The sequence below is a fragment of the Cynocephalus volans genome, chromosome 5 (genome assembly GCF_027409185.1).
Source record: "Cynocephalus volans isolate mCynVol1 chromosome 5, mCynVol1.pri, whole genome shotgun sequence".
In the NCBI taxonomy this organism is placed as follows: domain Eukaryota; kingdom Metazoa; phylum Chordata; class Mammalia; order Dermoptera; family Cynocephalidae; genus Cynocephalus; species Cynocephalus volans.
The window spans coordinates 110,704,322-110,729,961 of NC_084464.1; the positions used below are offsets into that span (position 1 = coordinate 110,704,322).

Consider the following 25,640-nt stretch of genomic DNA (forward strand, 5'->3'; position numbering starts at 1 on the left):
GATGATGTTTGCTTCATATAATGAGTTTGGGAGATTTGCGTCTGTTTCAGTCTTTTGGAATAGTCTGTAAAGAATTGGTGTCAATTCCTCTTTGAATGTTTGGTAAAATTCTGCTTTGAATCCATCTAGTCCTGGGCTTTTCTTTGTTGGGAGCCTTCTGATAACAGCTTCAATCTCTTTTATTGTTATTGGTCTGTTCAGATTTTCTACATCTTTGTGGCTCAGTTGTGGGAGCTTTTGTGTGTCCAGAAATTTATCCATTTCCTCCAGATTTTCAAATTTGTTGGCGTATAGTTGTTTATAGTAGTCTTGAATGATTCCTTGTATTTCAGATGAATCAGTTGTAATATCACCTTTTTCATTTCTAATTTTTGTTATTTGAATCTTCTCTCTTTTTTTTTTTTGTTAGCCATGCTAATGGTTTGTCAATTTTATTTATCTTTTCAAAAAAACAACTTTTTGATTCATTGATCTTTTGTATTGGTTTTTGGGTTTCAATTTCATTAAGTTCTGCTCTGATCTTAATGATTTCTTTCCGTCTGCTAACTTTAGGTTTGGATCGTTCTTGATTTTCTAGTTCTTTAAGGTGAAGTGTTAGGTTGTTCACTTGCCATTTTTCCATTCTTCTGAAGTGAGCATTTAATGCGATAAATTTCCGCCTTAGTACTGCTTTTGTAATATCCCACAGGTTTTGGTTTGATGTATCATTGTTTTCATTAGTTTCAATAAATTTTTTGATTTCCTGCTTGATTTCTTCTTGGACCCATATGTCATTAAGTAGAATGCTGTTTAATTTCCATGTGTTTGTATAGTTTCCAGAGTTTCGTTTGTTATTCATTTCTAATTTTAATCCATTGTGGTCTGAAAAAAATACATGGGATAATTCCAATTTTTTTGAAATTGTTGAGACTTGATTTGTGACCTAACACATGATCTATCCTGGAGAATCATAACTGCATTCATTTTAAAAAGGATACTTGATTCAGCTATTGGAAAACTTTTAAGTATTTTTGGGATAGCTTGAGAAAGTGAATCTACCTTTTTAACTGTAGATTTTATGAAGTCTAAATACAAATTAACTATTTTCAGTGAAAATTTACTATCCAAATTGAGGTGTGTTGTAGGTGTAAAAATACATACTCAATTTCAAACACTTTGTATGAAAAAAAGAATGTAGGGGATGGCGAGTTAGCTCAGTTGGTTAGAGTGTGGTGTTAAAACACAAAGGTCAAGGGTTTGGATCCCTGTACTGACCAGCCACCAAAAGAAAAAAAAACATGATAAAAATGTTGTATATTAAAAGAAAAGAAAAGAATATAAAAAAATCTTATTAGTAATGTTTAAATTTTGGTTACATGTTGATTACGTGCTAATTACGGTTCTTGATGTCAAGAACTATGAAAGATCTGAGATTTTACCCTTTTGCCCTGTTTGCAGGGTAACAAGTTAGCCTGTCACAGTTTAAAAAATGTTGGCAGAAGATATAAAACTCCTGTGTCAGAGACAAAAACTATATTATGATGGCCCAGCAGGCCACATGAACTTTATGTTTGCTTTAGTTCCATTGTCATTTAAGTCCCATGGGGCAATTTAGAGATTGACCCAGGTGGATGCTGCATGCTCAGCAGGTTTGTGTCATAGTTGGATAACCCTGAGCTTAGGAAACCTCATCTTTTATAAGAGGACTGCAAGCAAACATTCCCAGCTTTTGACCTGGAGGGACACATTATTATACTGGGCAGCAAACAAACCTGGATAAGTTTACATTTCCACCAGCAATGTATGAGGGTTCCAATTTCTCCGTATTCTCTCCAACACTTGTTATTGTCTGTCTTTTTGATCATTGTCATTCTAGTAGGCAGGAAGTACTATATCATGGGTTTTTTTTTTCTCATGGTGGGCTCATTATGGTTTTGATTTACATTTCTCTAATAACTAATGATATTGAGCATCTTTTCATGTGCTTATTGACCATGCATATATCTTCTTTGGAGAAATGTCTATTCAAATCTTTTGTCTATTTAAAAAAATTGAGTGTTTTTTGTTTTGTTTTGGCAGCTGGCCAGTACAGGGATCAAATCCCAAATCCTAGACCTTAGTATTATCAGTACTGTGTGTTCTGACTAAGCTGACCAGCCAGCCCCATGTTTTTTTTTATTGTTGAGTTGTAAGAGTTCTTTATATATTCTGGATGCAAGTTTTTCTTTATCATATATGTAATTTGCAGATATTTTCTCCTTTCTGTGGGTTGTATTTTCACTTTCTTGATAATGTCCATTGATGCACAGATGTTTTAATTTTGATGAAATCTAATTTATTTTTTGGTTTCTTTGCTTTTGGTGTCTTATCTAAGAAATTATTACTTAATCCAAGGTCATCAAGATTTACAATTATGTTTTCTTCTAAGAATTTTATGTTTTTTTTAGCTCTTCCGTTTAGGCTTTTGATCTGTTCTTACTGGGATGTAGTAGGTATTCATTAAGTCTGCGTTTCACAGGTGATTGGGATGTCCAGAGAGGATTGGGCTTAGAAAATCCATACCTGATATGAGACTAGATCAGGGCTGGCAAACTTTTTCTATAAAGGGCAGATAATATTTTTTTTGGCTTTGCAGGCCATATGGTCTCTGTTGCAACTATTCAGCTCTGGTGTTGTAGCATGAAAGTAGCCATAAACAATATATAAACGAATGGGGATGGCCAGATTTGGCTTGCAGGCCATAGTTTGCAGACCCCTGGACTAGAGAAATATCCAAGTACACACATTTTCCTTATTTTTTAGTTTTGGATTTTAAAAAATATTTACATTTTAAAAACACCTGGAAATTATTTTGGCATGTTGTATGAGGGGATAATCTAAATTGATTTTTCTATTGTTCATCAGTTGTCTAAATGCCATTTGTTGAATGCCTCCCATTACTTAATTCATTTATTCAACAGTTTTTTTTTTTTTTGGCAGCTGGTCAGTACAGGGATCCGAACCCATGACGTTGGTGTTGTAACACCACACTCTAACCAACTGAGCTAATCAGCCAGCTCTATTCAACAATTATTTATTGTTTGCCTATCATATGCCAGGCATTGTAGGTGCCTATTATATACAGGCTTGGTACCTTCCCTCTTGGAGCTTGGAGCTGAGAGGGGCAGACAGAAAATGGATAACAAATATATAATTACAAATTGGGCAATAAAAAAAAAACAGTGATAAAATTTGTTATGCTTCTCTTTTGTTATATATTAAATTATTCCACAAAGATTTCTTTTTATACTCTCTATTCATTGATCTTTCAATCATAGTGTTTTATATTTATTTTCATTTGGTAGGCAAAATTCCCCTTATTATTTTCCTTCTTCACTGTTTTCTAAGGATTTTGAGTTAGGATTTTGGTGAAAGTGTTTTTCATCTGTAAATTAATTTGGGAAGAATTGATAATGTTATAATGTTGTATCTTTCCTTCGAATAACATCGTGTGTCTATTTTTCCAGTATCCTCCTTTGCTTAAGAGGGGGCAAAATCAAGCCACTGCACTCTTTAAAACTTATAAGTGGCTTCCTGTTGGCTTTAAGATTAAATTCAAACTGTTTTTGTCATTGCAAGGCCCTGCCTCACCTGGCTTTTTTGTACTTCTCCAATAGCTCATCTCTTGCCGCTCTCTGCTTCCCACTTTATATCTCAGCCATACTGAATTTGTTTCATTTTCTTTAGTGTGCTATACCATACTCTTGTGTGTCTGAGCCTTCTTGAAGGCTAGGGCATCTTCCCCTTTCTCCCTCCCTTCCTTCTTCTCTGTCCTTCTGATCTCAATTGAAACTTCATTTCCTCTGAGTACCCTTTCTTAACTCCCTAACCTAGATCATTAGCTTTGGCTTTGTGATCTCATAGCATCTGCCCCTTCCTCTTATTACCTACCACACTTTATTAGAGTCATTTATCTATTTGTTTGTAACTCCTCCAGTGCACTGTCAATATTTTGAGTGCAGTTATAACGACCAACTCACCACTGATTGTATTTGCAGTTTTTAGCACAGAGCTTTGCATTCTATAGATACTTCCTGATTATTTATTGAACTATTTATTGCCTAACTGAATTTTTCTATTTAATAGTTTTTCAACTGACTCTTTCCAGGATAATTAAGTTCTTAAACTTAAATCTACCTTACTTATATTTTATGTCGGTAGTTTCATCCAACTTGTGTATCACATCATCTTGAATTCTTATTGTGATCCAACATTGATTTGTCTCCCAATTTGGCATCATCTCCAGATCTGAAGACTACTTATGTCTTTATTTAGTGCCAAATACATTTCTATTTTGTACTCAAAGCTCAAAAAATGTATATTAACCTAGTTATTATCAAAATTCTTAAAAGCCTGCTATGTGAGGGGGGCGGTGGCGAGAAAAAAAAAAAAAAAAAAAAAAAGCCTGCTATGTGAAATATGAGGACTTTTAGTTTTATGTGAAAAGAAATTCTTCACTCTAACACTTTGGCTTTGGGCTTTTATAGAAAAACCTGCTGCCAGTGGTGGGTTTTGAAGAGTGCTATTTATGAAAAGGTTTTTGAAGTGGCAGCTTGACCCCAGAGTGCAGGCAGGACAGAGATCTAGCAAGGCTGAGAAGGATGGAGACCCAGGAGAAACTGGTTGTTGGTTGCTGCAGAAGGCTTAAGTACTTCAGATATGAGGGCCTGAGAGATGTTTGTGTTTTGATTTTCTGTTGCCTGGCTATGACAAATGTGAGCACAGCCTTCATTTGTCTATAGTATTATGGTCGTTTTAATGAGAACAACATCCTGATAGTTTTGGGTCACTTAGCTTAGGGGTGATCATTCACTTAAGTTTCCTAACCTTGTAAGGTATTTTAGTTTCTTCATGTGTGAGGAATAATAATGTCTACCTCCTATTTTTTTTTTGAGAAGTGAGATAACATATAGAAAGTGCTGTTTGTGCTCTGGCTAAGTAGTAGGCACATATTAATGTTAGCTTTCTTTTTCTTTACCTTCCAGAATTCTGTTCCTTATGAATTTTCAAATACAATTTTTAAAAGGAAACGTTAAGTTGTTAAAATGAACATAAGGCATATAGCTTTTTTGGTTTACATTAATACCTCTTGCAGTGTTGATTTCTTATAACTTCCTTAGTTATTCTGTTTAAGTAAATACACATAACACTGTGACGTAGCCAGATTCATCACAAATTATATTGAGTATTTTTGGATGTACAACTGCCCAGGAATGAATAATGCAAAAAGATAGTTTTCATTACCACTTTACATTTGTATAGACATATGTTATCTTGCATATCTTCAATTCTTTCCTTTTTTTTTTTTTTTTTGGTTTTTGGCGGCTGACCAGTATAGCAATTCTTTCTTTTAATCATGGGTGTTTTTGAGCTGAGAAATCTTTACAGAATGCTTATGAGCTGAACCCCACATTACTGACAAGTTGTTTGTAAGGTTTTTGCACATTAAAGCATATCTTTAACTGATTTTGTGTATGAAATTGGAGATGGGTTCTCAAAAAATATTTAACCTCGGGTATTAAAATAAAAAAACTTGAGGATGGAGCACACCTTTAAAATATCATTTCTTGGGCCGGCCCTGTGGCTCGCTCAGGAGCGTGCAGCACTGGTAGTGCCGAGGTCGTGGGTTCGGATCCTATATAGGGATGGCTGGTGCACTCACTGGCTGAGCGTGGTGCACACAATACTGTGCTGAGGGTTGCGATCCCCTTACCGGTCCAAATAATAATAATAATAATAATAATTTCTTAAAGGGAAAATGTTTACTTTCTGTTGAAACAGCCTGGTCCAACATTTTACCTAAGTCTGTAAAGAATATCTATAGAGTCCAATTTATCCAGTCTGACTTAAAGCACCAAAGCACACACAGACCCCATATTCCCTTTGCTATTATCACTTCAGCTGTTATGGAAACAGTGTCAATACAATACAACTTTATGACATATGTTAAGATTATGATTGTCCTGCCTATTTCAACAGTGTTTCTCTTGTGTTCTTAAGACGACTGCAGCAGTCCAAGTATCCTGATTTCACAGGTAAAAGTGTGAAGGCAGGAAGGAGCAAATCTGTCCTGGTCTCCTTTTTTCTTTTCTTTCTTTCTTTGTTTTTGTTTTTACTTTTAGGAAGAAACCACTCAGACTGTATCCTCTCCTTATTACTCTCCCACAAGAAGAGTAAGAACAATCATCAATGGCTAATGGCAGTTGCAGCAAAATAACACCAAGAGCCTGCTTCATGCTCAGGAAAGAATACTGTGCACCTTCCTTGTGGTTTTCAGAAACTTCTCTAGTAAAGAGCCATAAAAATTATCCCTGAAAGTATAGTCTTCTTTGTCTCCTTTTGGAGAGTATCAATGGAGACTTTGCCAGAAAATGACTTAGGCATCATTGGCCAGCTTGGTGATCACATGCTCAATCTGCCATGGAGAATTGCCATGATTGGGAATGGAAATGGAGTCAGAAGAGGAATACACAGGTTATTACTCCAGAACTCATGTTCCTCCCACTATAACATCCTGCCCCCATGTTATACTTGTGGGTACAAATGCAGGCTCTGCCACTTCCTGGCTGTGGGAACATGGACAAGTTACTTAGTTCTTCTGTGTCTCAGTTTCCTCTTATTATTATTATTTTTTTAATGGCTGGCTGTTATAAGGATCCGAAATTTTCCACATTTTTAAAGTAGAGATACTAATACCTACCTCATAGGGTAGTTGTGAGGATGAAATGAATTAATGTATATAAAGTTCTTAGAAAAATAACTGGTACTTAGTAACTACTCAGTAAAGGTTAGCAATTATAAGGGCTGGCTGGTTAGCTCAGTTGGTTAGAGTTTGGTGTTGATAACACCAAGGTAAAGGGTTTGAATTCCTGAACCAGCCAGTCAAAAAAATGATAATAATTTCCCAGACTTATTAAAAAAAAAAGTAGCAATTGTTGCTGCTGTTATTAGCTACATGATCTTGGTCAATTTACTTAAACTGCAATGCTAATTCTCTGGTCCAAATCAAAGACATCCCTTAATTATTTAAATATTCTAATTAATCTCTGCTTCCACTTTAAAAAAAAATGTAGCTTTATGAGGTATTGTTCACATACTATACAATTTACCCATTCTGCTTCCACTTTGTGTACTTCCAATCTTAATTTTACAGATTTATAAAATAAATCATGTCACACCTGATCAAAGCCTTCTACTTGTTCTCAATTCTGCTTATAAAGTCAGCACTACTTACCATGGCTTACAAGGCTCTACGTGATCGAGTACTTGCTCTCCTTTCCAACCTCATCTGGTAATACACTCCACCTTGTTTATTTGCATCAGCCACATAGACTTCCTCTTCCTCAACAATGTGCCGCTTATTTGTATTTCCACCTTAGGGTCTTTGCCCCAGCTATTTCTTCTGCCTGGGATGTTCTTCTCCCAGATCTTCCTCATGGCTGCTCCTTTTGGCATTTAAGTGTCAACTTAAGTGTTACTTCCACAGAATGGCTTTTCCTGATAATCTATAGGATTCCCCAGTCATTTCCTAACACAGTGCCTCTCAAACTTTAATGTGCATATGAAATACTTAGGTTTTTTATTAAAAAGGCAAATTTTAGTTCAGAGGCTTGGGGTGGGGCCTCAGATTCTATATTTCTATTCAGCTTGCTGGGGATGCCCATACTGCTGATCAGAGGCTCTACCATATCACTGTTACTTTCATTAGTGTCCTTATCACCACCTGATACTTTCTTGTTTATTTAATTTTTTGTCCATCTTCCCTCTCATTGGAGTAAAGCTCCACAGAGAAAGGAATTTGTTTTGTTTGGTGCTTTTTCACCCATGTCAATAATAGTAGCTGATTCGATCCCCATACCGGCCAGTTGCCAAAAACAAAAACCCCCAAACCCAAAAAAAGAATAGTACTGAGATACACTTGGTTCTCAACAAGCATGAGTAGTTTTTTGTTTTTGTTTTTGTTTTTTGTTTTTTTCTGGGACAACAAAACCAGGTTTGTTGCTCTGGGTTAAACCAGTGGATTTTTTTTTTTTTTTAGAAAGCAAATATGAATGAATGAACAAAATTATTCATGGTTTTTTAAGTTATTTGTGTAATTGGATTATTGTAATTATTAATAAAAAGATTTATGTTAAATTACTTAACCTAGTCCTTGGCACACAGTAGGTGCTCAAGAAATGTGAGCTATTAATAGACGTTCCTTCTAAAACTCTGAAGTTTTGACAATTCTTCTTAAAATAGTGGTTCTTAACCTGTTTTGTTCACAAACTTGTTTTGAAAATCTGAAGGCTGTAGTAAATTTAGAGGTCTTGCCTCAGAAAAAATGAACACTCATAATATTCTTTCTTTTTAAAAATTAATTAATTTAATTGACAGTAATTGTATATATTGTGTATATTTATAGGTTAAAATGTGATGTTTTGATGTATGTATACATTGTAGAAAGATTAAATCAAACTAATTGGCATATCCATCACCCACTTCCTTATCAATTTTTTGTGGTGAGAACATGTGGGCTGGCCTGTAAGCTCAGTTGGCTAGATCGCACTGTTACAACATCAAGGGCAATCGTTCAGATTCTTGTACTGGACAGCTGCCAAAAATAAATAAATAACTAAGTAAATAAATAAATAAGTAAATAAAATCAGTTCTTTTTTTTGGCAGCTGGTCAGTACGGGAATCTGAGCCCTTGACCTTGGTGTTACAACTCTGCGCTGTAACCAACTGAGCTAATTGGCCAGCCTGTCTTTTAGCAATTTTGAAATATACAATACATAATTTTTTTTAAATTTCAAGAGGCTCCCAGACACCTACATCCCTTTAAGTCTGTCATGAACCCTAATTCAAGAGTGTGTTCAAAAAACCCTCGTGTTTATATAACAATTCTTGTTAGGGCTGTTAGTGACAAATTGGGTTGCCTCTTCTGCATTATAGCCTACCATGTGCCATTAAGAAGAGCATTATTGTGGTTTATTATATTATTTGTTGCTGTAGTGAGATTAGTTACGTGGAACATATTAGTGTAGACTTTAGGACTGCAGAACTTCAGAATTCTGTTTGTCCCAAACTTATGTTTTAAGATGAAACTTAAAAATTGGGGGAAGTTGCTTCTTTCCCTGCTGATAGTACTCCTGTAACATGGCCAATGTTCCTAAAACAACCAGAGTTTCTATAAGAAGTGTGGCAAGCAATAACTGCATAAATTGACACAGGAAAAGAAGGGCAAGGATTCTGTGTATGCCCAGGAAAAGCAGCATTATGACAGGAAGCAGAGTGGCTATTGTGGTTTGACTAAGCTGATTTTCCGGAAAACAGCTAAAAGTATGAAGAAGACTGTGCTGAGGTTTGAATTCGTTGAGTCAATTCCATATCTAAGAGAATGCTCGCCAAAAAGAGATGCGAGCATTTTGAACTGGGAGGAGATAAGAAGAGAAAACATGTGATCCAGTTTAAAGCTTTATCTTTTGTTTTATTATGAAGCCAGTAAGTCTTGAGGTTACATTTATTTTTTAAAAATTGGGGGAAATCAAAGTAAGCACAACGAAACTTTTCCCTGTGACAGTAAAACTAAATAGAAGTAATTGTTAACATTCCATCTAGGAAATTATAATAGATTATTCAGATGCAAGATCACCAAGATATTGACTAAATCTTATAGCAAGTGGGCTGTGGAGTATAGTAAGATCCTCCTGAAACATGGTTTAGGGGAATGGAGTGAAATAAGGTACAAAACTGAGGTATTAGAAAGAACAGCATAGACGTTTTGGGGCCTCTAAAATCTTCCATTTATGTTTGTTGATTAGTGTGTGAAACGTCAGAATGGCATTTTCCCACTGTCCATTTGGAGTACAATAAGGCAAATTAATACAAGTCAAAATAGTATGGCAGCAGCATCACATAATTTGTGTACACTGATGTGGTAACAGATTTAATTTAGTGCAGCTTTTGAGAAGTCTTTTGTATTTCAATTTATACAGCTGCTATCCAGGGCTAAGCTAGCCAGTCTGTCAGCCTTGAGTTTCTTGCTTGACTGATTCTGTTTATATCTCTGCTGACTAGCTGAACTGATGCCTCATCTTCAGTGCACCTTGGTTTTCTTTTTTTTCTTTTTCTTTCTTTCTTTCTTTTTTTTTTTTTTTGATAGCTGGCCAGTACAGGTTCGAACCCTGGACCTTGGTGGTATCAGCACCATGTCTGACTAACTGAGCTAACTCAGACCTCACCTTGATTTTCTTGTCTGAAAAATGGGAATGAAGTATACACTACTAAAGAAAGATGTTAGGCTACTAAAAATAAAAGTATAAATGAAAGACTTTAAGCTTCTCTAAAGGCACATGCCAAGAGAAACAATGTGCTTTGACCATAGTCCTGATATTTCCTAGGAGTAACTTTTAAAAATTAGATATTTTACAATTTGAACAGGAACACGAAGACAGGAGTAGCTACTGCATTTGGCAAGAATGGGCTTTAGGTAACCTTGGAGAAGCCATCTCACTAGAAGTCTGATCACAGTGGGTTGAGAAGTGAGCAGGATATGAGAAGTGGCCACAAAAAGTAAAAGTAACTTTTTGGTGGTTTTGCTGTAAAGGGTTTTGCTATAAAGGGAAGGCAGATGTCCCATGACTGTGGGGTCAAGGAGGTTTTGTTGTTGTTATTGCTGTTGCTGTTTTTCAGAGATTGGAAAGGGTTGAGATGATAAGTAGAAGGTAGTAGGTAGGGGAAGGTTGATGATATTGTACAGAGGTGGTTAATGAGGAGAATGAGATCTTTGAAAAGGTAGGAAGGGAGGAGATTTAAAAAATATTTAATAAACACCTACCATGTACCAGGCACTGTTTACTGGGGAATACAGTTTTGGACAAAGCAAACAATGCCTGCCCTCTAAGAGTGTACATTCTAGTCTAGAAACAGAAAAAAAAAAGGTAAATAAGTAAAATGTATGGCATTTAGTGTAATTAAATCTAGTAGTTCTTTGTCCAGTATATAAAATGTGAGTATACAAGGGTATTTCAAAGTAATAGTTCTTGGAAAAATAGAATTAAAAGATGATACGAATCCTTCAGCGAACTTTTTGAAGAACTTCAGTGGTGTGTGTGTGTGTGTGTGTGTGTGTGTGTGTGTGTGTGTGTGTGTGTGTGTGTGTGTGTGTGTGTATTTTTAAAGACTGCATCACTGGCTGGCTGGTTAGCTCAGTTGGTTAGAGTGTGTTGCTGATAATTCAATCCCTGTACTAGCCATCAAAAAAAACTCAACAAAGACTGCATCATGTGTAGAATGATTGTTTTTCTTACTATTTCATACATTTACTGAATGTCTTATTATTTCATGAAAATTTTTTTCCAGTTATATTTATGTGTGTGTATATTGTATCACGATATAAAAAGAGCATCCAGAAAAACTAGAAAGCTGCTAATTAGAGGACAAGTGAAGGCATTAATAGCCTTTGATGAATGAGAAGTAGTGCTTAAGCTGTAAGCTGAGGGAAAGTGAAAAGGATGGGGGCAGATATAGTTGAGTTGGGCAGTCTGATGGTGGATAGTTGAGGGACTTTGAAGGATGGGTGGGAGTTTGTGGAAGAGAAATTAAACTGTCAGAGGGTTGGAGAAGGAGGATGTCCAGGCAGGGGAATCTATGCAAACAAAGGCATGACTATGAAATGAAAGAATGAAAAATGAGACATGGTAAGTAATCCAGTTTGGCTAGAAGGCAGCTATAGCACTAGACTAATGTCGGAATCCTGCTCACAGTGCCATTTGTAGAGCTAGGGCTGGGTCTGGAGCTCACTGACCCTTCAAGCCTATTCACAGACTTTGTCACAAACCCTTCACGTGCCAGGCTGGGTCCCCAGACCCTTCACAGGCTAGGCTGGGTCACCAGACCCCTCACACACCAGGCTGGGTCACCAGCCCCTTACATGCAGGTCTATGAGTTAAGTAGCCAGCAAACAGGTCCTTGGAAGCCGTAGGTTGGAAAGCATGGCTGCGAAGAGCAGCGTCCGCCCGAGGCAGTCGCCAGCCAAGTTGGCAGCGCCATGCATGTGCACTAACTCCACCCACACCCACACACAATTTGTTTACTGAACCACCCCCAACCAGCCCTGAGGCAAGGGAGCCTGATTAAATTATTCTATTTTCCCACCAGCAGCCCACATTATTGAATCCACATTTGCTATTTTAATCCTACCCAGTTCCCTAACTTTTCTGCTGTTGCCCATTCTAATTTGGGCCTTTATTATTTCCCACTTAGAGTAGTTTCATAATTAGTTTCTGTACCCAGATTCATTTTACTTGCTACTGCCAGATAATCTTGACAGATTGCTGTTCCATTTTTTTTTGTTCCTCCATTCCCAATCAAAAAACCCACAAAAACCTTTGATATTCCCCCTTACCTCATTACATGTGGTAGGTACTTAATCATTTGTTGTATCGGTCAACGCATTTTGGAGAGTAGAGGGAGAGTAGTCTGGAAGTGCAGTCTGGGGCTGTTTTATGAATTCCTTGAACCCCAGAATGAGGATACTATTTGTGTCAGGGGTCCCCAAGACTACCTCCAAGTTTGGTGATTCTCTGGGAGGACTTGTAGGACTTAGCGTATTGTCATACTTACAGCTATGATTTATTATAGTACAAGGATACAAAGCACAATCAGCAAAGGGAAAAGGTGCATGGGATGAAATGCAGAGGAATCAGGCACGAGCTTCCAAAAGTCCTCTTCAAGTGGAGTCACATAGAACAGGCTTAATTTCCTCCAGCAACTGATTGTGACAACAGGTGTGAAATGTTATCTACCAGGGAAGCTCATTAGAGATTCAGTGCCTAGAGTTTTTATTGGGGGGTGGTGACATATGTACCCTTTGCCTAGCATGTACTAACATTCCAGACTTATAGAGGGAAACTAGGTGTTCAGCGTAAGCCACATTGTGCAAACAGTTTAGACATGGTGAGTCATTCTTATGATTTCTGGGAATGGTAGGAGCCCTCTTGAAATTCAAGTTCCCAGACACCAGCCAAGGGCCAACCTTGCAAACAGGCCTTTCTATGGATAGCAGTCTCAAGCCATTCTTAACCATTTTCTGCACAATATTGGTACTTAATGTGATCCCATAAAGTGGGGAAGTGGCCTTGGGTTGTTGGGAAATGGGGGTAGTGTGAGTGTGGGAATGAGGGGGAGGGGAAGAGGGTGGGTCTTTGCGTCCCCCTCTTCCCACTTTTCTCTTTAATAAGTTGAGGATTTCATGGGGAAAAAGGTGCTGCTATTAAAATCAAATTTAAAAACCACTCCTTTAAACAATGAGATGACATATTTCAAGCAAAAGATTGATAAAATCACATTTGGATTTTAGCAAGATCACATTTGCATTTCAGCAAGATTTCCTGGAGGATCATCCCTGAAGTTGGTGGAAGATATTTTAGAGATCGTGGTAGTGGTAATGTTACCACACTCGGGTCTGGCTGCCTGCCCCCTTGAGAAGGAAAAATAAACCCTCAGAAGTCAAGTGGTTGGTGTTAGAAAAGCAGATGTATTCAGCTGAAGGAGATGGTAGGCTATCCCATCTCAAAGTTTAGATTTACTAAGGGGTTTTTAAAGGAGGGGTTGAGGGCTTGGAACATGGGAGGTGAAAAGCAGGAGAGAAGGAGACATGACCTACAAGGGGTCCGTGTCTATGGATCAGGTACAAGGTCTTGCCAAGATCTTGTCTGGTTTCTGTTCTCATCTTCGCTGTTATCTCAGGACCTTGCAAGATTTTGACTTGCGCCCATGAACTTGGCTGGTGACCAAGGTCAGCATCCAGTCATTTTGCCTTGATCATTTTGATAAGTGTCAAAGAACTGTTAGCTTTGCAGAGTACTAATTAGCTTCTTGGACTGTTTTCCTACTTAGCAAGTAAGATAAGAAAGTCAGGGGATAGGAAGAAAGAGTGGGAGAAAAAAACTGTCCTTTTTAAAATCCCCCCTCCCCTCCACAGCCCAGGAAGTTTTAGGTCCCAGCATGGCTTCAGTCCTGCTCACTACAACAGTAAATTTGGGGCAGTGGAGGCAATCAGAGGCAGGAAGGCTACTGTGATAGCCTAAGCCAGAGATAAGGAGAGCCCACGCTGGGGTGGTAGTATGAGGAAGGAAAGGATGGAATGGATTAGGGAGTATTTAGGATGTAAAATTGAGTAGCATTGATGATTGATTGGCTGACAACCTGATTGAAGGCTGAGGAAAGGTGTTGTGGGATAAGGGGAAGAAATTAGTATTATTCTGAGGTTTTTTACTTGGTCGACTCTAGAAAATTAAAGGATGAGATGAAAAAGCATTTTTCTGTGGGTTGTGAGATTCTCAAATCCTCTGACACCAACTGGGTGTCCATCAGTTCAATTCAATTCTGACACTGTCTACCTGGAGTAAGCATCAAATCTCATGAGTCTAGAGGCTCAGTCCCCCAAAATGCTTCCCCCTTCAGATGCCAGCTGCAAATGGGGTGCCCAGGCTATGCACATGTGTGCTTGCTGACTAAATTTGGAGATTGTCATAACTTTCCTCTCCCTCAGATTCCTGAGTTTTCATAGAACTCAGGAAAACACTTTGCTTATGTTTACTGGTTTATTAAGAAGTATACAACTCAGGAACAGCCAAATGGAAGAGATGCAAAGGGCAAGGTATGGGGCAAGGTCACTCTCCCAGCACCTAAATGTGTTCACCAACCCAAAAGCTCTTCAGTCTGTTTAAAGAGTGTTGATAGAGCTCATCTCCAGCCCCACATCCCTGCCTAGGTGTTGGTGGGTGGAGCCGAAAGTTCCAGCCTTTTAATCACTTGGTCTTTCTGGCCATCAGCCCTGTCCTGAGGTCATCTAAGGGCCCCACTCTAGAATCAACTCATTTGCATATAACCAGATGTGTTGCAAAGGGCTCATTATGAATAATAAAAGACACCCCTGTCATTCAGGGAATTCTAAGGGTTTAAGGAACTCTGTGCCAAGAACCAGGTACAAATACCAAATATATTTCTTATTATGCCACACTAGTAGATATCTCAAATTGCTGGAAGCTTTTAGGGAACTCTCAACCTATGCCTTCAGCTTCAACATTGAACCCAAGCCTCATCCTTGGTCGGGGGAGGCCCCAGTGTTCCTGGAGACCCTTAGATTCTCTTTTGCAGGCCTTAGGTACCCTGTATTAGTTAGGGTACCACTTAGGCTTCTGTAACAGAGACCTTAAAATACGCTGCTTTAAAAGCAAGATAGAAGTTTAACATTCTTTTACATAAAAATCCAGGTTGGTGGTACAGAGCTGGTTTGGCAGCTCAGCATTATTGGAGAATGAGGCTCCGTGTACCTTGTGTCTCTGCTTTAGTCAACATTCTGTGTGCATCTCCTTGGCTCTTCCAACAGTGGTCATTGCACTTTCACTCCAGTTAGAGGGAAGGGAAGGGAAGGAAGCTGGGAGGATATGTCCTTTTGTTACCAAACTCAGGAGCTGGCTGCCTGCCACCAGACAAAAACAAACAAACAAACAATAGTAAAATGTTTGTGAAAATGGAAGTCAGCTTTTATTCAGAAATACCAGTGACCTGAGAAGTGATATTAAGCTAACCCATCTGTCCAGTAAACCTGAAGGAGAATGCCAGGCTAAAGCCATCTCAAAAACTCAGGTTTACAGAGGGATTTTTAAAGAGGTGGATGAGGGAATAGAATGTGGGATATGAAAAGCAGGTGGGAGGGACACATGAGCAGTGAGAGCTTCATGCAAGGCCTCAGGTCTGAGGTGCAAAGTCTTGCCAAGACTCTGGTTTCTGCTCCTGTCCTTGTTATCTCATAGTCCTGCGGAGGGGTGGAATCAGCATAGCTTTATTGATGTCTTCCTTGGTTTCTTTGGATAGTATGTGCAAGTCTGCAGCTCCAGATTGACATTCATGTAAATGTCGTCTTGCCCCATAACCAAGGTTCAAAATATCAAATAACCATGGGAAGTGAGGGAACTCAGAGAAATGCATTTCAAGAAAAAAAACTGTCCTTTTAAAATTTGCCTACAGCCCAGGCAGTTTTAGGTCCCAACGTGACTTTAGTCCTGTTCACTCTGACACTTTCCCTTTAATGGTGTATACCAGAACCACACACATTTCTACTTACATCCCATTGGTTAGAACCTGGTCACATGGCCATGCCTGACTGCAAGGGAAGCCAGGAAATGTAATATGTAACCAGGCAGCCATGCACCCAGCTAAAACTCCTATTCAGCAAGGGTGGACAGATAATAGAAGACAACCCTGCCCTATCGCCAACATTCATAATATATTTATGGATTTTTTTTCCCTCTTTTGGGAAAAAAGTAGAAATAACATTTTGACTGTTAATTCTTTTTGCTAAAGTAATTTTCATATTATTGTAACAAATGAAACATGATATTCAATGAAACAAATGAAATGCTGCTAAAGTACCTTTGAGAAACCTTGTTCTGAAAAATGTGCCGGGTTGCTGCTGTTTATTGTTGCTTCTAAAAAATAGAGAGGGAGCTACCTGCTCATTAAACCTCCCCCAGATAAGGAATGGAATTATGATGGGACCTCACACAGACAATTATTTCTCTTTCAGGAGAGGCTAAAAAAAGATCAGAACAACACCCTTGTGTCCCAGCTGTCTGGGTTTAACCCCCTAAAGGTTATGGAAAAGGGAAGAAATCTCACAAGCTGAGGGCTGAAATTGATGTGGTGATATTTGAATGTTGTCTTGTTTTGGGGTGGAAAACCCTTCATGTCTAATCTGTAAGTGTCTGCCTTGTTGCTTAAGAACCAGAAATAGGACTAACTCAAAGAAAGGCAGCACTCCTGCTTTTGGGAAGGAGTTGATGAACCCAGGCAGCTGGTTTAGTGGACTGACTGGATGCAAAGCAGAGACTCCGTAGCTCGTTATGCTACTGAGGGTTACAGTGATAGTTTATGGCTATGTCCTGTCATTAAAATGAAACATTTATGAATATATTCATTGTATAAAATGTGTTTTATATTATTATTTTTATCAAAATGGTATTTATAAAACTATGCAAATAGATACAATTGTAACTGATTAAAAGTCTGAATGTGACCCTTAAGAAACATATGTAGAGCAGTATGAAATATCTTCATTTAAGAAAGTCTGAAAGGTTATATATGGCTGGCCAGTTGGCTCAGTTGGTTAGAGTGTGGTGCTTATAACACCAAGGTCCAGGGTTTGATCCCTGTACTGGCCAGTTGCCAATAAAATAAAATAAAATTTTATGTGTGTTTTTGTGTGTAGCCTATACAGTTCAGACACCTGAGAGTATGACCCCAACTGCTGCTTCAGAAGCTTATTGGAAAGCTTTGGCTGTTTGCCATGGACCTCTGGACCACTATGACTTTCTGATCAAAGCCCACGAACTAAAGGATGATGAACATCAAAGAAGAGTCATACAGTGTTTGCAGAAATTACATGAGGACCTTAAGGGATACAGTATAGAGGCAGAAGGCCTTTTTTCAAAGGTGAGGTTTGTGTGCTATTAAAAATTGAACAGTTAAAAGTGTAAGCATTTTGTAAAATGGATTCGATGCAGTGGGGTACAATCATGAAACAGCTTGACACGTTTCTACCAGTTCCATTAAACAAACTCTGTTGGTTCCCCACTTCCGACCTCTTGATGTTTGATAGCTTTCTTTTGCCTTCAGGGATTCAGAAAGCTTCAGATTAAGTTACTGGAAAGTACAGTCCAGTCTAAATGAAAACTTCCATGTAATTCAAAGCTTTCCTCTTCCCCTAGCTCAGGTCTCACCCAGGGATCAGCAGTGGAGAAGGGTGTGATTTGTTCTTCCTCTTTTCCTCCTCCTCTCTCTGCTTGCCTGGCCCCTCTAGGGTCAATGAGAGGGATAAAAGGTTAGAGTGAAAGAGCAGAGTCTTAAGGGACCAGTGAGCTGTTGGGGCCTGTGTGTGGTAGCAGCTGACATGCTAGCTATTTGTTGAGGTGCACATTGGGGAGTTCTTCAGGACTCCCCTGGGGACCTCCACACTGCTCCATTCTTTGACTGCCCCTTATTACTCTAGAGAAGCACCTTAAAACCCACACGTCCTGTTGGGACCCCCTTGCCCTTACACTTAGTCTTCTTAGGTGGGGTCCTTTCAGGGTCACCCAGCTCTTGCTGGGTCATGTTTTATGGTGTCTACTTAGGCCACAGGAAGCATAACATCTCCTTTCTCCAACCGCTGCTGCATGGGCAGCTTCAGTCAGCCTCCTGCCCTCAGACCTCTGCAGGCAAGAAGCAGGCACCAGTCTCTATATTTGTCCTGTATACCACTTATTTTCCTGGGGACACATGTCAAGTTCTTCAGTGAACTCTTCCACACTCTGCTCTAGTAGGTGCCTGTGGATTTCCTTCCCCAAGGAAGCATCCAGCTGGGGAGAGGGATGCCCATTTTACACTCAGCCCCGATCTCTTTGGATGCTTCTCTTGGGCACTCCTCATGCTCAGCATGACGTGTCTGGGGGATGCCACAGCACTCCGTACTCAGCTCACGACTGTTTACCTTGATCACTCTCTCCACTTTCACTGTGGTTTAGGGCTCTTTTTAAAGTAATTTCTGTGTGGATGTGACTAGTGCCTCTCTTTACAGTGTGGGGGTAACTTGTCTTCCCATGTCCCTAGCTTTGAGCTTTTGCTGAAATTCTGTGACAACAGGAAAACTCCCCTTCCTTGTGTATTATAGAAGCCAATGTCATTAGTAGTGTCATCTTTAAATGATGCGGGATAATAACAACAGTAAATATTGGAATATGATTCAACCTAAGATAATACTTTTCCTTTAATTGACTGCCCCCTCTGCCTGCAATATTCTTTTATTGTAAGTTCTTTAGAAGAAGGCACTGTATAACATACGTTAGTAGTACTTTATTTAAAAAAAAAACTCTAATGAAAGTTGTTTTACTTTTTAAAAAGCACTTGGGAGTATACTTAAATAGTTTTATTTTTTATATAAGGAAAAAGGCTGCCATTGTATTTACTCTTTTGGTTAAAAGGAATAGAGATTCATTTAGGTTACAGAAAGAAATAGAGATTTTGAATAAGATTACACGTGAAAATAGCAATTGCAGGGCACCTCTGTTATATAGTCAGGCCTCATGGTGCCCTGCCATTCGTGTAATCCACATCTTAGTCCACTTGGACTGCCATAACAGAATACCACAAACTGGGTGGTGGCTTATAAACAACAGAAAATTATTTCTCACAGTTCTGGAGGCTGAGAAACCTAAGATCAAGGTGTCAGCAAATTCAGTGTTTGGTGAAGGCCTGCTTACCTGTTCATGGACAGCCATCTCTTCACTGTGTCCCCACATGGCCAAAGAGACAAATGCACTCCCTTGGGCCTCTTATATAAGGGCACTAATCCCTCTCATGAGAGCTCTGCCTCCCAAAGGTCCTACTTCCTAATACCATCAGGGGCGGGGGGTGGGTGTGTGTGTGTGGCAGATTTAGGATTTCGATATATGAATTTTAGGGGGACACAAACATTGAGACCATATCATTCACTTACTCTTGTTCCATTTCCTTCATGTCCCTCATGTTTCCACTTTTGTTTGTTTTACTAACTTCTTAATTCCTTCCCAGTACCTGTGGTTTAAATTCCTGAGTAAGAATCTGTTAGGCCAGCCAATCACTTCATCCCTGTTTGGGCAGAGCTTTCACACCAGGTTTTTCAGAGGCTACGAGCCAGCATAAAGATTGGAACTCTGCTTAAGGATCCAGGGCTGCTCCCGTGAGGATGGCAGTTTTTCTCAGGACTGTCAATGTTGCAGGCACCATATTGACCAGTCCAGCGCAGTGGTTATAGGAAATAATGGTGAATTATCCTTTTTGATGGCCAACTTCTTCCCATATGTCCAAATTTTTGTAGGTAAGTAAAGACCTAAAAAGTGAAAAACATAGACTGTTTATGTACTGCATATCTAATTATAGTTTGTGATACTGGTGGGCTCCCAAATAACTTGGTTATGTGGCATGGCTAGGAAACAACATGTTTTACTAACTGGATTTTTTGATTATCTGAAAGTTAAATTGCTTTCATGAATTTTGTATCTTGTTCCCTTTTGGAAATACAGTACTTTTTTCCCTCTTCCCCTCCTGTAGCATCCCTTGGGCTCATCTTATGGTGGTTGGTTTATGTCTATGCAGTCATAAATATCCTTTAATCATTAACTTACCTGGTTGTCAATTCAACAGGGTTTGGTTTTTTGTTTTTGATTTTTAAATTAAATTTAATTTTTTTTAGAGGCTGGCCAGTATGGGGATACAAACTCTTAACCTTCGTTGTTATAACACTGCGCTCTAACCAGCTGAACTAACTGGCTAGCCCTTCAACAGGGTTTTTTGTTTTTTTTCCTTAAAATCATCAGCTCTTCTTAGGAGTATTCTTCCATACTTCCACCTTTGATTGCTGAGTTGACTCTGGTGGGCCAGCCTAATGAATAACCCTAGTTTTATTATGTAGTTGTAATCTTATGTAAATAGAAGATTTGAGACTTCAGGTAGCATTTCAAAGGTGTCTGAGGAAAGGTCATACCTGTTAAATCCTAATGCATGTGCAAATAAATGTGTAGTAGATGGAGCAACATCTCTTTGTGATAGTATTTGTTCTGTAGTTTCTTAAGCCCAAATCTTTAAAACATTGAAAAAGATCCAAACATGTAATATAATTTGAGGAAAACGTATATAAAACTTTAGTTCTTGAAGATTATAAAGATATCACAGACATATTTCTTCTAAAAATAAACGTTGATAATGCCCATTATCAGAGAAGGAAAACTTGGCCTACTAGGTTTTTTCCCAGTGATAGAAGAACTTTATTTGTAGTGTTCTTAATTCTGTTAATTCTGGGAAACAGGATTTATGATTTTATGAACTTCTGATTTTTTTTTTCTTTCTTTTTTTTTTTTTTTTTTTGGTGGCTGGCCAGTACAGGGATGATTTTTGTTTTTTGTTTTTTATTTTTTTAAATTTTTGGCCATTGGTTGTATGGGGATCTGAACCCTTGGCCTTGGTGTTATATTACTGCACTCTAACCAGCTGAGCTGATCGGCGAGCCCTGATTTGGTTTTTATTTTATTTTATTTTATTTTTTAATTTTATTTTGTCGATATACATTGTGGCTGATTATTGCCCTGATTTGGTTTTTAATGCAAATGTTTAAAAAATTTATTACGGTGGACTTATTTTTTTCCTCATTATACTCCTGAGAAGCTTTCTGTAAGCCTAAGATATAATATCAAAATAAAATGGGGCTGGCTGGTTAGCTCAGTTGGTGACAGCATGGTGTTATAACACCAAGGTCAAGGATTTGGATCCCCATACTAATCAGCCACCAAAGTAAATTAAATAAAATATAAAATAAAATAGAATACCTTCTTCACAAAATGCCAGAATTATTAATGAATGAGAAAAAAATTGGTAGCAGACTATTAGGCTGCTTTGTCCTACCTATGTAACAATGTTTTCTCTAACAAACATTTGAAGAAGTTATGAGCAGATGACCAGGCCATGTGAGCAACAAACTGAGAAGAATGAGGATATTTATGTACACTTTACTTTTGTTATCAAATAAAATTTACAACCAGGTTAATCTGACACATTTAATGTACGCATAATTGTTATTGTGCTGTGAGGTAATTAGGCATAAATGGTAAGTAGTTCGTGTAAATCACTATAATTAGAATTACTTTTACACAGCCAAATCAAGCATTTCTAGAGTCAGGGAGGGAGAGACTTAGGACTATGGAGCTACCCTGAAAATCTCTGTTCTATTAATCAGGAATATACAGGAAGCCAGGTTTCTTCATTTCTTGCAAAGAGACTTTATAGCCCAAGAGACCTGGGAATTGGGGGCCACAAAAGTCCTTTTCCTTTTCTCCTGCTCTCCACAGGTAATTTTCAGTTTTTTCCTAATGAGAAAGTATTCTTTCCAACTTCCTCTTATATCCTACCTTCTTTTATTTGGACACCCTCCTCACCCTCCCAAGAATAAGGCAATGCAGCAGATGGAATCTGATTCTAAGATCTTGACGCTTCTTTGTTCTGGCTTCTCGCACCTGGAGGCTGTAAGCAGGATTCCTGGATGCCTGGGCTGTCAGCTTTCCTCTCAGTAGATGCAGGGAGGCCTGGTTGTCTGGAAGCCTTCAGTTTTTATCCAAGATTCCTCAGAGAGACATCTAGGCAGTTTGAGGTTTTTCCTCAGTTCCTTCCTTCTCTCCCCCAGCTAAGGGAGTGAGCACTTATTCTCTCCATTCCTCTTCTTGGAATGGGCATTGCATTGCCTACAGGTAAAGTAGATTGACTTAGGTAAAGCTTCCCTGATTCCTGGAACTTTATCCTTAGAAAATTATAAGCAACGTTGAGTACAAAATGACTAATATCTAACAGATATAGTTTTATTAAAGATCAGAAATATTTTTATTTTTTTGACTTTTATAATTTTTTTGGCAGCTGGCTGGTATGGGGATTCGAACCCTTGACCTTAGTGTTACAAGGTGGTGTTCGAACCAACTGAGCTAACCCGTGGGCCCTCAGAAATATTTTAAAATGTTTCTTGTATCAAACTGTTATGAAAGCTGAAGCAAAAGCTTTATGTCCCAGCCCAATGAAGGCATATCTGTAAGGAAGTAAGATTGGGGGTCAAACTACATTGTTTTGAGAACTAACGCATGCCAAGGACTCATTTCAAATCTGAAATTTGAAGGGCTGGCCCGTGGCTCTCTTGGGAGAGTGTGGTGCTGATAACACCAAGGCTGCAGGTTCAGATCCCTATATAGGGATGGCCGGTTGGCTCACTTGGGAGAGCGTGGTGCTGACAACAAGTTAAAGGTTAAGATCCCCTTTCCGGTCATCTTAAAAAAAACCAAAAAAAAAAAAAAACTGAAATTTGAGAAACAGACTGTAATGGGCCTGATTCAGACTGTAGAATAGTCAGTGTGTTCAATTACATCTTCATTTTTGTCATGGTTCCAGAAGGTGAAATTATGCCACAGCATAGATGAGAATGTCTTTAATAAATCCCTTAAAATGAATTTAAAGAATGGGGGGATAGCCCTATTTTATAATGTTTAGGACTCGAACTTTTATCTCTCATTGTCAACCAAAACTGACTACTTTAGTTATGGCAGCAGAATCATGCAGACCAATAAGGGGTATCAGTACTATGGAATCTATGCTGAGGTTGTAGTCAGGTCTCTGGATCAGAGGTCTGCAAACATTTTCTGTAAAGGACCAGGTAGGCAATCTTTTCGGCTTTATGGAACATATGATCTCTGTCAACTACTCAGTTCTGCCATTGTAGTCATAGCAGCCACAGGCGATACGTACAGAAATGTATTCCAATAAATCTTTCTTTACAAAAGCAGATGTCAGGCTGGATTTGACCCACAGGCCATAATTTGCTGGCCCTTGCTCTAGATGGCTGCTACTTCACTAGATTTTAGGGCTCGTGGAGGCCATTAATTGTATTTAAGGTTCTATTTGAACTGTACCTAGTCTAACTTTCCAGTTTAATATCCTATTACTGCCTTGTATCCCTGCCTTTAGTTAACAGAACTATTTACTGTTCCATTATATAGACAAACACACAAATAGAACAGAATAAAAAGTTCAGAATATACATGGAAACTTGATATATATTGAGCTGACATTGCAAATTAGTAGGAAAAGTATGGTCCATTGAATAAACAAGGATGGGGACCATTGGTTATCTATATGAAGAGTAAAAATTAGGTACCGACCTCTCCAAACACAAAATAAATTTCATGGAATTAAATTCCATGGAATTAATATCCTAAATTTAAAGTGAAACTTTAGAACTTCTTGATGAAAATATAGAGAAGAAGAAATAAAGACCTAATATATTATTAAGAAAGAAAAAGAAAGAAAACAGAGAAATAACATTATGAACTTGGGAAGGAAGAATTTCTTATACAATACATGAAAGTCTAAATTATAAAGGTAAAGAAGGGTTGTCTGGTTAGCTCAGTTAGTTATACTTGGTGTTATAACACCAAGGTAAAGAGTTCAAATCCCTGTACTGGATGGCTGCCAAAAAAATTAATAAATTGTAAAGATAAAGACTGATATATTTGACTATATTAAAATCTAAAACTTCTAGTCAACAAAGGTACCATAGAAAAAGTGAAAAGGCAAACTACAGACTGGGAAAAAATATTTGCATCAAAAAAAATTGATTCTGTGGCTTGCTGGTTAGCTGACTTGGTTGGAAGGTGGTGCTGATAACACCAAAGTCAAGGGTTTGGATCCCTGTGGCAGCCAGTTGCCAAAACAACAAAAAAAAATTGACTGTGAATTGCTGTCTAGAATGTATAAAGAACTCCTACCAAATAATAGAAAAAAGTAAAAAAAAACAGTAGAAAAATGGACAAAGGAGAGTCCTTTGTGGGGATAACTAGTAGATGCCATAAGAAATGATAAGTAAATTGGAATGTATTTATAAAATAGAATGTTGCATAACATGGGGATGATAAACTTCAGCTTGTTAATATCAAGTAGGAAAGGCACAAAGGAGGGTTTCAAGTGTATCTAATGCTTTATTACTTTGATTTTGAGATAAATAGTTCAAAATATAAAGATTTGATAAAGCTAGGTGGTTGGTAACCAGTGTTCCGTATATTCTATGATTTTGCCTGTTTGTAATATTATATTATAAAAATATTTTTGTGTGTAATTGTGAAATATTTCAACAAGTTAGTTGACTTTAAATTATTTTGAGAAAATTACAATGTTTCTTGATGATGTAATTCTAGAATCTACTAGTTCAGCGTTTCCTTCTTACAAATAGAATGAGGAAGGGAATTATTGGCACAATACTCAGAAAGGCATATGAAATATCTTAAAGAGGTTTCTAGCAGTGGAATATTTTTCTCTTTCTGAAATTCCATAAGCTGAATTTTTTTTACCTTAAATCCTTTCATGCATGCCAGATATTTCTGAACTCTATGCAAAATATGTAGTTATGTCTCCATTTATTATTATTTTTTGGCAGCTGGCTACTACAGGGATTGAATCCTGGACCTTGGTGTTATCAGCACCATATTCTAACCAACTGAGCTAACCAGCCAGCCCTGTCTGCATTTAATATTGGACTTAATCTTACCTGATGTTTGGTGATGTATTGTCTCTTTCAGATTACGTACCTGATTCATGTACTTGTGAAATAATTCGCCAAGGATCCTCTTGTCTTCTAAAGGAAAATTAGTATAACCACAGAGTGAGCACTGTGTTCTACTGTGCAAGTGGGGAAAGCAAATGAGTTTTAGTTTTATGAAAAAGTCTATCATACCTAGTTAGAAAAATACATCTCTTTGTTTATCAGAAGACCCTGAATTATTATATGTAAATTCAGTTCAACAAAAATGGAGTTAGTTCTATGTGCTAGGCTCCATACTGGGAGCTAAGGATACAGACATGAATAAGATTAATGGTTTCTGATTTCAGTGATATCTTGTGCAGTGGAGGAAACAATCATAAACAATTATTTACAACTCAGTGAATTACATACAAAAATTCAGGTGAATTTGAATGGATATGGTAACAGTTTTCGAGAGCCCACTCTAAGTAAAAGGATTTAAACGTATTTTCTT

General features: G+C 38.0%; 1 protein-coding gene, 1 non-coding gene and 2 pseudogenes across 4 annotated transcripts in view; 3 read left to right on the forward strand and 1 right to left on the reverse strand.

Annotated features, from left to right (window-relative positions):
* Window positions 1–25,640, forward strand: part of AFG1L (AFG1 like ATPase) — a 184,725-nt gene that overhangs the window by 13,489 nt on the left and 145,596 nt on the right. For 2 of the 3 annotated variants that reach the window (XM_063097573.1, XM_063097575.1), the window contains exon 2: window positions 17,276–17,499. The exons of the other annotated variant lie outside the window; for it this stretch is intronic. In XM_063097573.1, the coding sequence (XP_062953643.1) occupies window positions 17,276–17,499 (224 nt within the window). The remainder of the gene's footprint in view (window positions 1–17,275; window positions 17,500–25,640) is intronic. 3 annotated transcript variants of the gene reach the window in all.
* LOC134379424 (small nucleolar RNA U3) lies at window positions 6,147–6,345 on the reverse strand (annotated as a pseudogene).
* On the forward strand, window positions 9,157–9,496 carry LOC134378172 (large ribosomal subunit protein eL42-like; annotated as a pseudogene).
* TRNAI-UAU (transfer RNA isoleucine (anticodon UAU)) lies at window positions 17,155–17,228 on the forward strand. The gene has a single exon. It is a non-coding gene; the product is annotated as a tRNA-Ile (tRNA).